General features: G+C 32.8%; 1 protein-coding gene across 1 annotated transcript in view; it reads left to right on the plus strand.

The window, feature by feature from the left end:
- Positions 1-11529, plus strand: part of LOC110028116 — a 37846-nt gene that overhangs the window by 8726 nt on the left and 17591 nt on the right. Inside the window, exons 2-5 of the mRNA XM_020729847.1 lie at positions 5957-6092; positions 8476-8560; positions 8700-8747; positions 10349-10448. Coding sequence (XP_020585506.1) covers positions 5957-6092; positions 8476-8560; positions 8700-8747; positions 10349-10448 — 369 coding nt within the window. The remainder of the gene's footprint in view (positions 1-5956; positions 6093-8475; positions 8561-8699; positions 8748-10348; positions 10449-11529) is intronic.

Below are 11529 nucleotides of genomic sequence, written 5' to 3' on the forward strand. Positions count from 1 at the left end.
GACCTCACAAAGGATTCTTAACAAACAATGGATGCCAATTTGAGGTCTAAGGCATTCAATTGTTGAGATTTGGGGTGTTAGCTAATATGGGGGCTAATTTGGGGGTTTTGTCAAAAATGGTCAAATTGACCAAATTGGATCATGTTGTAGTTGAACAAAAATGAAATTGGGAATATTTTGGATTTATTGGGATTTTTTAAAAATTTTTGGAATTTTTGAATTTTGGGTCATGGAGGGGTATCTTGGTAATTTGGTCATTTTTGGAAATTTTTGTCAGTTTTGGCAAATTTGGATGTATTCAAGGTGTTTGAAATGTGTTTTGATCAATTTTGGGTATTTTGGCAAAATTTGGAAATTTTGGCCAAATTTGGGTCCCAAGAGTAGTTAGATAATTTGGAGGTGCCTCGGGGCAAAAGGCCAAGTTGGGCATTTCAAATAGAATTGGATAGATATCTATTCTAAATGAACAATGGATCAATGAAATCCCCATTTTGGGCTCTCATGTATTGATCTTAATTAGTGTATTGTGAAGATATAGTAAGGGTATAATGTACCTTAGCTTTAAATCAACACCTAGGGTCAATCCTAAGGCCAAGTAACCCTATAAGAACTCTTATTGAGCTTTCCCATAATGATCTTACCTTCTAAATATTAGAGGTTAAGATTGATATGTGGAATTTCAAGTTGAGCAAAGAGAAGAGTTTGAATTTCTAATGGTGAGGGTACCTTTTCTAGTTTTCTAAGACTAGTCAATAGGAAAGTCCTATGGCTAGACCTAGGCTACTAAAGAAGTTTTCTAGACCTCAACCAAAAGTGAGGTCAACATAAGCTAACATTATTTGCTTTGCAATAAAAAAAATGTATTGTTAAATAACATATAAAGCATTTAATTGTATCATTTAAGGTTTAAAGAATAAACATGTTACTACTGCTCTCTAATCTCTTATAAGCACTCTCATGAAAACATGTTATATGGGAGAAATATAATTCGGGTGTAAGATATAAAAATATTGATTTTTTAAAATGATGTTATTTTTTAAATTAGAAAGCATAAAAAAAAAGAATATGTTGGGAGATAATTAATTTTGGCATTTAACATTTTTCATATTGCGGGCATATGGACTAGGATATTAGCTAGAATTAAGTATATTCATGATCTCTCATCTGATATAGAATCTAATATATTTGAATGTTATAAGTTATATATGATGCACGTTTTTAATGATGAGGATTTTAAGGCTTACAAAGGTTTTTTGATTAACATGAAGTCGAATAAAGTTTGTGTACCCTATATGTTACAAGGTGCAATGAGTTGAGTTACTTTGTTTTATTTTTATCTAAGCTAGAGCATCATGTTTTAAAGAGGAAATAAAATATCTAACTTAATAGGCTTAAGAAATAATTTCAAATAAAGTCAAGCACAAGTTAATTATACATTTTTAGGAGATGATCAAGTGAATTGATCTTATGTTATGCATTAAAGCACAATGTTAGGTTGTATCATTGCAACAATCAGACACTAGAGGTAAGAAAATTTAGTGATAGGTGGACATTTGATGTTAATGGATATATCTTGGTAAACAACACTAGTAATTTAGAGATCACTTGTAGGTGTTCAGTTCATACATCATCTAAGCTTTATAAGATTACACGGTGCTTGACCCTTTTAGACATTAAGAGCTTTAAGTTCGGCTATGAGAAGAGGAACCACATATAATTTTATTTCGAGAATTACTAAAGTTGACATAATATACATTACATAGAATTAGAATAACCACTGCAAGGATAAATTTTCTAAGAGTAATATATTCCATATTGGATTTAAGAGATCAAACAATTGGCATGCAAGATGAAGGAGAAACCACATCAATCAATTTTCAGGCAGAGCAAGAACATGGCTTAGCTTCATGAGTGTATATTGGGCCAAATGCATTAAGAAATTCTCAGTTTCCATTAGAACCTGATTAATATGCCCTATTTCATGTTGCCATGAGCATAATGATTATTTGTCTTAATTTGCATGACATAGGCTCCCTTGGCTTATAAGAGAGGTCTAACAATTAAAAACAAGGTAGATTCCTTAATCAACTTGCAAGTGTAACCTATCAGCTTGGTTAGGATTTTTCTTTCCTAGCCAAATGTAAAGTAGAAATCTCACTATTGTTTACCTATTGAGGAATATAGTCGGAGGACTTCAGTTCATAGCAACAATTAAAGTTGTGGTCAACATCAACTTTAAAAAAAAGGATACTCTGAGGCTACAGATTGCCTAAGACATCAAATGCTTTAGCTAAAATAACTCAAACTTTTGAAATTTAAAAGATTGCATGTGCTCCAACCAATGTGTAGAATGTTCAACTAATGGGTTCGAGAATGCCGGGTCGGCTAATCGGGCGTCCTTGTCTATAGGGCAGGTTTGTAAGTCCCACCCAACCAATTCAATCCTTTTCCTGGCAATAATTGGAGTTGATGAGTCTTGTAGTTTTAAAATAAACGTCTAAATCTAAAATAGGAATTTACAAGTCTAAATCACCCCTCTAGTCCGATTCTCCTACATATAAGAATATGAGTTGATAGAACTTATATTTTGAAAAGCTTAAACTAACAAAACTAAATGTCTCCCCTTTAAATATAAAATCTTTAAAATGTTCAAGTCTCCGATTATGACCGTGTAGATTGAAGATTTCAACCGTAGGGGTTAATCTTTAAAATCAAGCTTTTCGAAGTAACTAACCAAATATTTAAGCTAAAATTTAATCGCCTAAAATCTAAAAGTGAATTTCATACACCATCCGCAACAGTTTGTCAATGGTGACAATCTTCTGATTAACTTCGACTCTCAAAGAACAAATTTCACATCAAATGTATCAATATATTTACAATTAAAGTTATTGCATGCCAGTAAGGACGTGGCACGAGTTCACCGTCCCCGTGGTTTTGCCGCCAAATAACACCGCAAAATAGCAGTTACGACCAAATCCCTCTAACCGGGTTGCTGTCAAATGACACCATTATATTACGGTAATGACCGCAACCCATATATCCCCCAATGACTTTCTACCATTTGAGTTGTGAATCTTAAGGGTACAATTAATTGACACAAAACTTACTATTAGCTAAGTTTGATTTAAATATATCCCCATAGACAAACATCCACCCCAGATCTATAAGGATACCTTGGACGACATAGCCCATGACTGTTGACAAGGATCCTTTTGTCAGGTTGGGTCGACACCTTCTTTGACTAAGTTGATCAAAGATCGTGACGACTTGGGATGACGATACCATGGGATCTTGATCGAGTCCGTCTTCATTCCCCCACAATCCGCTTTAAGCTTCAAGTGGTGAATTCTGCAATTTAAATTCTAAATCTATATGTTCAACTTTTAATATTTAATGACTAGCCTTAATCAAGAGTGTTCTTCCGTTATCGGAATGAGTAATTAATCATAGGGACTTGCGCCAATGTAAACCTTGAACCCAGGGTAGTGTCTTGTCTACAATCTAATCCGTCTTCTGAAAATTCGACCCTCCTAAGCTCCGTCTCTCAAAATAAAATAAAAATAAACGCAGAGAGTTGCCTTGGGGAGTGTTCGTAAATTTTTGGAGCCCACACAAACAACCTATGAGCATCTTCATAAGTTTTCATTAGAAAAGATCACGTCTTAGTTTGTCCCAAGTCCAAAATTCTCCAAGACATCAAACTTTTTGATCTTAACCTTAATGCCGTCAACCACCATATTAGGCTCTGATGGTAGTTTGCTATAATGAGACATTTAATTTGATGTGAAAGCAACTCTAAGAGTGAAATATGATGAGCCACTAAGAAATATAAGAGATCAAACTAAAAAAAAATATTAAGATTTTTTTACTAGCCTAAATAAAGCTTATGACCAAAGGAGAGGAGAGATTATTGAATCTACCGAATAAGAAGCCATAAATGGTGCATAATAATAGAACATTCATGTCGATTTCTAATGCCTGAGTAGGTCTAATTCGTAATAAAGAAGCAGCTCAAGAAATTCTCAAAATATTTCATCTCATATCATGATATTGGCCTCCAAAATACCACTGGGTAAAACCATACTTGCTACTTTTTATCTATTTTGAAATTGCCCTCTATCACCCTTAACTGCTAAAGAACTTAGAGATTTCTTCTTCTACATGTGTAAGTAAAAAAAATTCATAATCAGGAGGATAAGTTATAATAATATACCAATTGAGGATTCTATCTTGTGTCATCAAGTATCACCTTTTATAAATCAGAGATTCTATGACAGGCAAATCAACTCATGGTTCTGATTTCTGTGCCTAGAGGAAAGAGAGCGGGCGAACTGAAGGCTTATATACAATATGAAGTCCTTGGCTCAAATGATCCAAAGCTTGCATGCATACCTAGGTTGCATCCTTGCTCTCCATGAAAATTGAGAGGGTTGATGTTGTGATCCAATCATTCATGCGATAGTCACTTGTTCTCTCATTCCTCTAAGAAATATTTTGCGGATATCCTAGCAATTTGATCATATATAATGATTTTTAAAATTTCGTGCTGTTCTTATTTCAAATTTACCTTTTCTATTTTTTAGTAGATATCTCACCAAGTAGAAATATAGATATCTGAAAAGCTTAAGGCAAAGCACTCCGGTTTGTATATTAATCAATAAATAAAGATATAAACTTCATGCTAATTCTTGATGGTGTACTATTATTATTGAAAATTTTTATGTCACTGCTAAACTAATTATAATATTAGAAAGTGCTCCAATATAATTCTTTTAATAACTTAACAATAGCATTGTGCACACTTGTTTTTTTTAATGCATATAAAACCAATTTTCATGATGCATGATCATGTTCTTTTTATGATCAATAAAAATATTTGAACATCTTTTATATACTCTCTATAAGTATACATCAAGTACTATAAGTCTGGACGTTCTTAATTATGCCAAACCTGATCCGGGTTCCGTTAGGAATACAATGGTCAAAATTTGGGAGAATCTAAGTTTAGATCAATATTGATGCAAATTTCAATCATTTACTAGTAATTTTAATGTTAAGAATGTTTCAAATTTCAATCTAACTATGACATTTGATTTTGGAATGTAAATATTTTGTCTTTTATCCTCAAGCTATTAGATCTCTTATTTCTCAGCATCCTCCGAATGCAGCAGTATTTTATAGAACTAAGCTCTATGCCATGTGTAACCTACATATTTTTCTTTCGGTTAACAAATGTTCACCAAAACTCTAATGCAGTGTATACTTTCTTCAATTTAAAGCAAGTTCTGCCATATACGATGAATACATCTGTAAAGAAAGGATGAATAATAATTTCAAAACCAGATTTCTTTGGTGTTTAAAGTACACGAACTAACTATTATTGGTAGAGATGCAGCCACAATTGCTAAGAAAGAGAGAAATATTCTATTTGGGAAAAAATATTTTAAATGCAGCTACAATTGCTAAATTTGTGAGAAATATACTACTTTGGATCCCGGGGTGTGACAAAAGGAGAAGTTAAATTTTTAAAAATGCTGGCAGCATGGCTGAAAGAAGGTAGTTCAATTTGGCATATGATTTTATGAAATATACCGCGCATCCATCTACTTTTGATATTATTATCTTGAGAAACTATCCATCACGTCGAGTCAAGTAAATAATAAAATTGGGAGGGAGTAGGACAATAAAGAGACAAAAGCCATAACAACAATATATGACGTGGATGGCATATAAGCATGATTCATTGACCATACAGAATTTAATGATGCTTAAAAAAAACAAAATCAGATTTTCATATGTTTGTCTGCGTGTGCACTTGTCGCATACGGTGCCTGATTGTAACTTAGTAGTTTATTGCCATTTTCATTCTGAAATTATCTCAATTTCTATTTCAATTTATTTTGTTCCACAGTCTTGTTTTAATTTGCATAGTTTCTTACTACAATGCATCTAGGTACTGTCTATGGCCGGCTGACTGGTTTTGGAAGAAACACTCTGAAAACAGATATTATTCATTTCTATGAGGGATGTAATCTGTCTACATCGGATGTGAAGTTTGAATACAACAATTCATTTAACCCAATTTCAATGTTCGTACGTATACCATCCTATTTCGCACTCAATCCGTTATATTTTTTATATCAATTTGTCATTAGTTCACATTGGTCCTACCTCATCTAGTTATTTTGAATGTTGTCACTATACACTAAGAATATGTGAAGCAAGTCATTTTAGTTACAATTTTTTGCAAGATTATTTCTAAACATTGCTGCAAATAGAGCGGCTTGGAATGCAAATAGTCTGTCATGGTGCACATATGAACCTCATAAATTATCATGGTGATTTTTTTTAGGAAAATTTTTTACATTCCTAGCATACAATTCTTGTTTATTTACATATCTCACACCTAAACTTTCATATTTTCATATATAGCTTTTTGATACTTTAAACCTATGTATGAAAGGGTGTGTTTTACTTTAAAAAAAAATGGTAATAGTGAAGAGAGAGAGAGAGAGAGAGAGAGAGAGAGAGAGAGAGAGAGAGAGAGAGAGAGAGAGAGAGAGAGAGAGAGAGAGAGAGAGAGAGAGAGAGAGAGAGAGAGAGAGATAAGATTTGTGTGCTATGTATGTAAATGGCCCGACTTCTTATGGTTTCCCTCGTGTTGGATATGCATTAAGTGGCTCATCCAACACAAGCGTGTCTCCAAACCCATGAAAAAAGCATATGGAGTGTAACTTTGCTAGCTCATGCATGAGCAGAATTTATTCTGCTTGTCACTGCTATGCCCTTGCATTTAAGTTTCCTTCAAGTGAATTGCAGTTTTGTGAATTTTTATCTTGAACCCAGTTTATAGTCAAAGTGGCTGAAGAAAATTAATCTTTTTTAGACGAGTAAGGATTATTTGAATTCGATCAGCTTTCTTTTTTTTTCTTATTCAAAGAAGTTTTTAATTAAAAAATGCCAATCATGTTTTAATGTCATGATTTTTGAAAGCAAAATGAGTGGTTTCATAAAATTCTGAAAACATCTGAGGCTGTTTTCACTTGCTTTAGAAACAACCTTAAAACCATATTCTGATTAATTACACTAACAAGGCTAACTAGAGATTATTAGGAATTTAATATTATAGTTAAGATATTTAAAGTTTATTTTAGTGAAATCTAATTCACCCTGGCTTTTGTAGTCCGCAATGAAGCCATACACATATCAAGCCAATTATAAATATTACAGGGATGCCTAGCAAACTCTTCCATCCAAATTCTTTATAACATTGATGGATAGTATTTTATTTTTACATAGAATAAACTTTGCTCCTCTTGGGAGCTCTTAATCCTCTTTGCATGGAGGGATTCTTTTCAGTCTCTTTACATAATCTAATAACTCAGATCATTAATGCAACCGGCTTCTTGTATTTTCTCTCTTAGACTATGATTATAACACTTCTATCTGGATATATGCACAGCCAGTTTGTAGGACATTTTTCCCTCTTTCGGTTGCCAATTAATGCTCAATGCCTCAATTTTGGTGCTTGAAGCTGTAATCGCAATGCATATCTCTTGAAACCTACTTTTAGCCACGTGGCGTACAAGTCCGTTGAATTAAGGCTTGCACAATGGACATAGTTCTATGGGTCAAATTACTTCGACTCCTGTGCATGCATTTTTCTATTTTTCTACTGATTTCGGTTTGCTCTTGCTTTTCCATACTTTTTGTATATCTTAGACTAAAAAATTTTCTTTTTTTCTTGAACTACATAACATTTTTCCATTCAGGTTTTGTTATCAAAATATTTTCACAGTTTAGCTAATGATTAATTATTTAATATAGATTATTGTTTTCAGGATTATTGATGTTTTAATAGTATTCATTATTTTTTTCTGGTATATGTATGTATGTATGTATGCATATCTATCTATCTATCTATCTATATATATATATATAACAGTAACTAACTTTGAGGCTATTAATTAATTAATAATTATGATTATTGCTTGGATTAATTAATGATTTGCTAACTCTTATATGAGATTAATCATATATTTAAACTAAGGCTTGCCCAAGGTTGATTATTAGCTGTGTCTCTTCATAATAGGGAGAAATTGCCAATTTTTTTTAAACGAATTGTAAATTTTGGTACTAAATGAATCAATTTGAAATCCTTCTGTTTTCATCTAGAGAATAATATGGAGATTGAAGTACTTGGACTGTTTATTTCAATCAACCTTCTTGCATTTTCTTAGTTCTTTGTGTATTGCTTAGCTGGATGCTTCTGTATTTATTATTAATAAATGTTAAAAATTGGGTATTTTTGTTGTCAAAGGTGTCAATCAATTAAATATCAATAATGTAATACAAATTATGCACTATGGGAGGTTACGGGTCTTGCATAAAATTTCATTTTCAAAGAAATGCTTTAGGTTATTTTCTTATATTGTTTGAGGTGTGTAAACTTCTCTTTTTGTTATAATTTAGGTTGTTGCAGTTTCCTTCACAATCTTCCTATGACGCAGCTTTGAGACAAACTACGAGAAAGGGTCGCTTGTACAAGTTAGATAAGGTGAGTTTTCTGAGTTCTTTGCTAATCTTTTGTAATTATTCCTCTCAAAAAATTTATCGATTGTGAATCATTTGGATTTTGAAATTTTGTCAAAGAGTTTTATGCTTGAGATATTATTTTTCATGTTTATTTCTAACAGATAAATTCTGGCCAGTGGGACATCACTGAATCGCATGATGGTAGAACGGTTAGTGTTGATTTGAAATTATCAATGACATTGTAGCTTTGAAATTTTGATTATGGGATAATTTTGTTTGTTATTTGCTTGTTTTATTTAGAATTATAATTATTAAATAAAGTTGATGGATGTGTTTTTAATGTTCTATGTATCTATTTGCTTGTTTTTTGGGCCCACAAATATTGGTATGCAGGGCATGAAGCGTTATTTCTCTTTTTTTTTCTCTTAGAAGCTGTCCATCATAGGACCTTATCAAAATTGCATTCATAAAGTCCTAATTTATGCATGTCATCTTTGTGTGGGGGCCATGCGACTCTTCTCTATTTTGTTTCCTTTTTATCCGATGTCTCCAAAATGAAAATTCTTCAAAGACATTTGATAAATTTTGAATGATACAAGAAGATGAGCATGGACATTACACAAGGATGATGTGCTTATATATAGAAATGGTAAATTTTCTTAACTACATTGTTTAGCTCAATTATGTTGTGTTGTCCGCTTTGGTTCAACCCATCTCATACTAGTTTTTGTTTTACCTTCTTGGTGCAACTTATTTGGAGTTCAACCAATCCTAACAGTGCTCCATCAAGAGCATGTTTAACTGTGGACATTTTGATGAAACTCCATCCTTTACACCAAAATATGTCTTATGTAGTTAGATCGAAATTTTTACTTATGAACTTGATAAAAGTTACTCTCTTATTGGTGCGGAAGTTCCTTTATTCTTACCCAGGAGTTACTCCTTATTCACGCTTTTATCCCTGCAATTACTTTACCACCACTTTGTATCGTTCCTATTTAAATTGGAGATGGCACATACCCATCAACTTTCACTTAGTTTGTCCCCGAATTACATGTGCTAGATGTCTATCTCTAACACCAATTGCAGCAACAAATACTTAATGATGCTTAAGCTGCACATTACATTTCATGGTAATCTGCCCTTATTTTTTGAGGTAGAAATTTCTAATCTAATGTCTTCTTTTACCTATTTTTATTAGGCGTCTGGGTTTGAATATAATTTACTGATTCATGTGGGATCTTTGTTTGACTGGTGATTTTACTCTTGGATTTCTAGATATTCTTCATATATTTATCAACTACTCTTAGAAATAGATTGGGGCATTTACATACATAGCACTCAATTCTTATGGATTTAACTCAATTCTTTTGTATCACATAAAAAATAGCACTAATTATCACTTTTAAATAGTCAAATCCACCTTTCATGCATAGGTAAAATGCTATGCGTGTAAATATGAAAGTTTTGGAGTGACATAGTAAATTCACAAGAATTGCGTGCTATTTATGTAAATTTCCCAAATAGATTACCTATTGATCTTTTTTTTAGCGCTCAAATTATGTGAATGGCCTACCAAGTGTATGGTGAACTTTTCTCTATTTTTTTATCTTGTATGGAACCTTCTATTATCTAGTGCCACTTGGTGGATAAAGTGTTGTTTTTGTTGTTACAATAATTGTTTAGTATGTTCTTTGTTATTAAAAATAATTGGTTTAGGTTGTTAAGTAAAACTGAACCAGTTTTTAAAATTAAAATCTCTGATGGCATAATTCAATAATTAATCCATGTTTGGGACTATCCCGCACAGGTTCTAATTCAGGGGATTCCCAGCAACGCCGTTCGAGAAGACATTGAGCGCTTTCTATCTGGTTGTAATTTTGATCCCAAATCCTTCAGATTCATCTCCAGGTAAGCTCTTATAGTTTCCAGCAGTGCAAAGATATTCTTCATCAATTTCTAATTCTCGCCGAAAAATATAAAAATTTTGTCCAAATTAATATATATTTTGGGGTATTTACACATATACACATCGCATTTCTTATATATTTACACATCTAACACCCAGGGGCTTGTTTCGGATCACTTTTGTTTTTTATTTATTTTTGCTTTTATTTTAAAAGTTTATTTGTTTAGTGTATTTTTTGGATGTTTGCCTATAATGAAATTACTTATTTTTAAAAATACTTTGTGTTTTTAAAAGCATTTAATTACACATCAAATATGTTTCTTTCAAGTAAATACATATACAAAAAAAAATTAAAAAAAAAGATAAAAATGATCCCAAACGGACTCTAAATTTTCATTTTGGAGTTTTTACTTACCAACCATCAAAACTTTGAATATATTATTATTAAAAATAACTTTTCATATAAGAATTTATGACACTAAAGTGATTGTTGGCATCAATTTTTGGATATCATAGGTGTAGGTGTCCACATGTGATCGACGAAAATTAGTTATCGCGCGACATGCACGAATTTGACTCAAATTGACCGGAGCACCAGCGAGCTTGTTCAGATTGCCCCGAACGACGAAACGGACCACGCGAGTGAGTTCGGAACGTCGATTTCAGTTGGGGAAGGCGCTCGTTGCACCACAATTTCGCATGCGGGCTTAAAATATGCAGATTATCATTTTTTTTGCCCGATCAACGAAAAAAGTGGTCCAGATGATCCCGAATGATTCCGAACGACGAAAGAGACCACGCGAGCTCGTCCGGAATGTCGATTTCACTTACAAGGGATGTTCACTTCGCTACGGCTTCGCGGGCAGGGTAAAAATGTGAGAATTATCGTTTTGGGAACAATCATCGAAAAAGTGGCCCAAACGACCCCAAATGAATAAACGGGCTCCGTCAATGCGTCCGGAACATCGATTTTAACCAAGAAGGACGTTCACTTCACCGCGAGGATGTATACGGTTGAAGAATATGTGAACGATAGTTATAATAATATAATAATAGTTATTATTATATAATATAATATTATA

This window comes from Phalaenopsis equestris, unplaced genomic scaffold, assembly GCF_001263595.1.
Source record: "Phalaenopsis equestris unplaced genomic scaffold, ASM126359v1 Scaffold000488, whole genome shotgun sequence".
NCBI classification, from domain to species: Eukaryota; Viridiplantae; Streptophyta; class Magnoliopsida; order Asparagales; family Orchidaceae; genus Phalaenopsis; species Phalaenopsis equestris.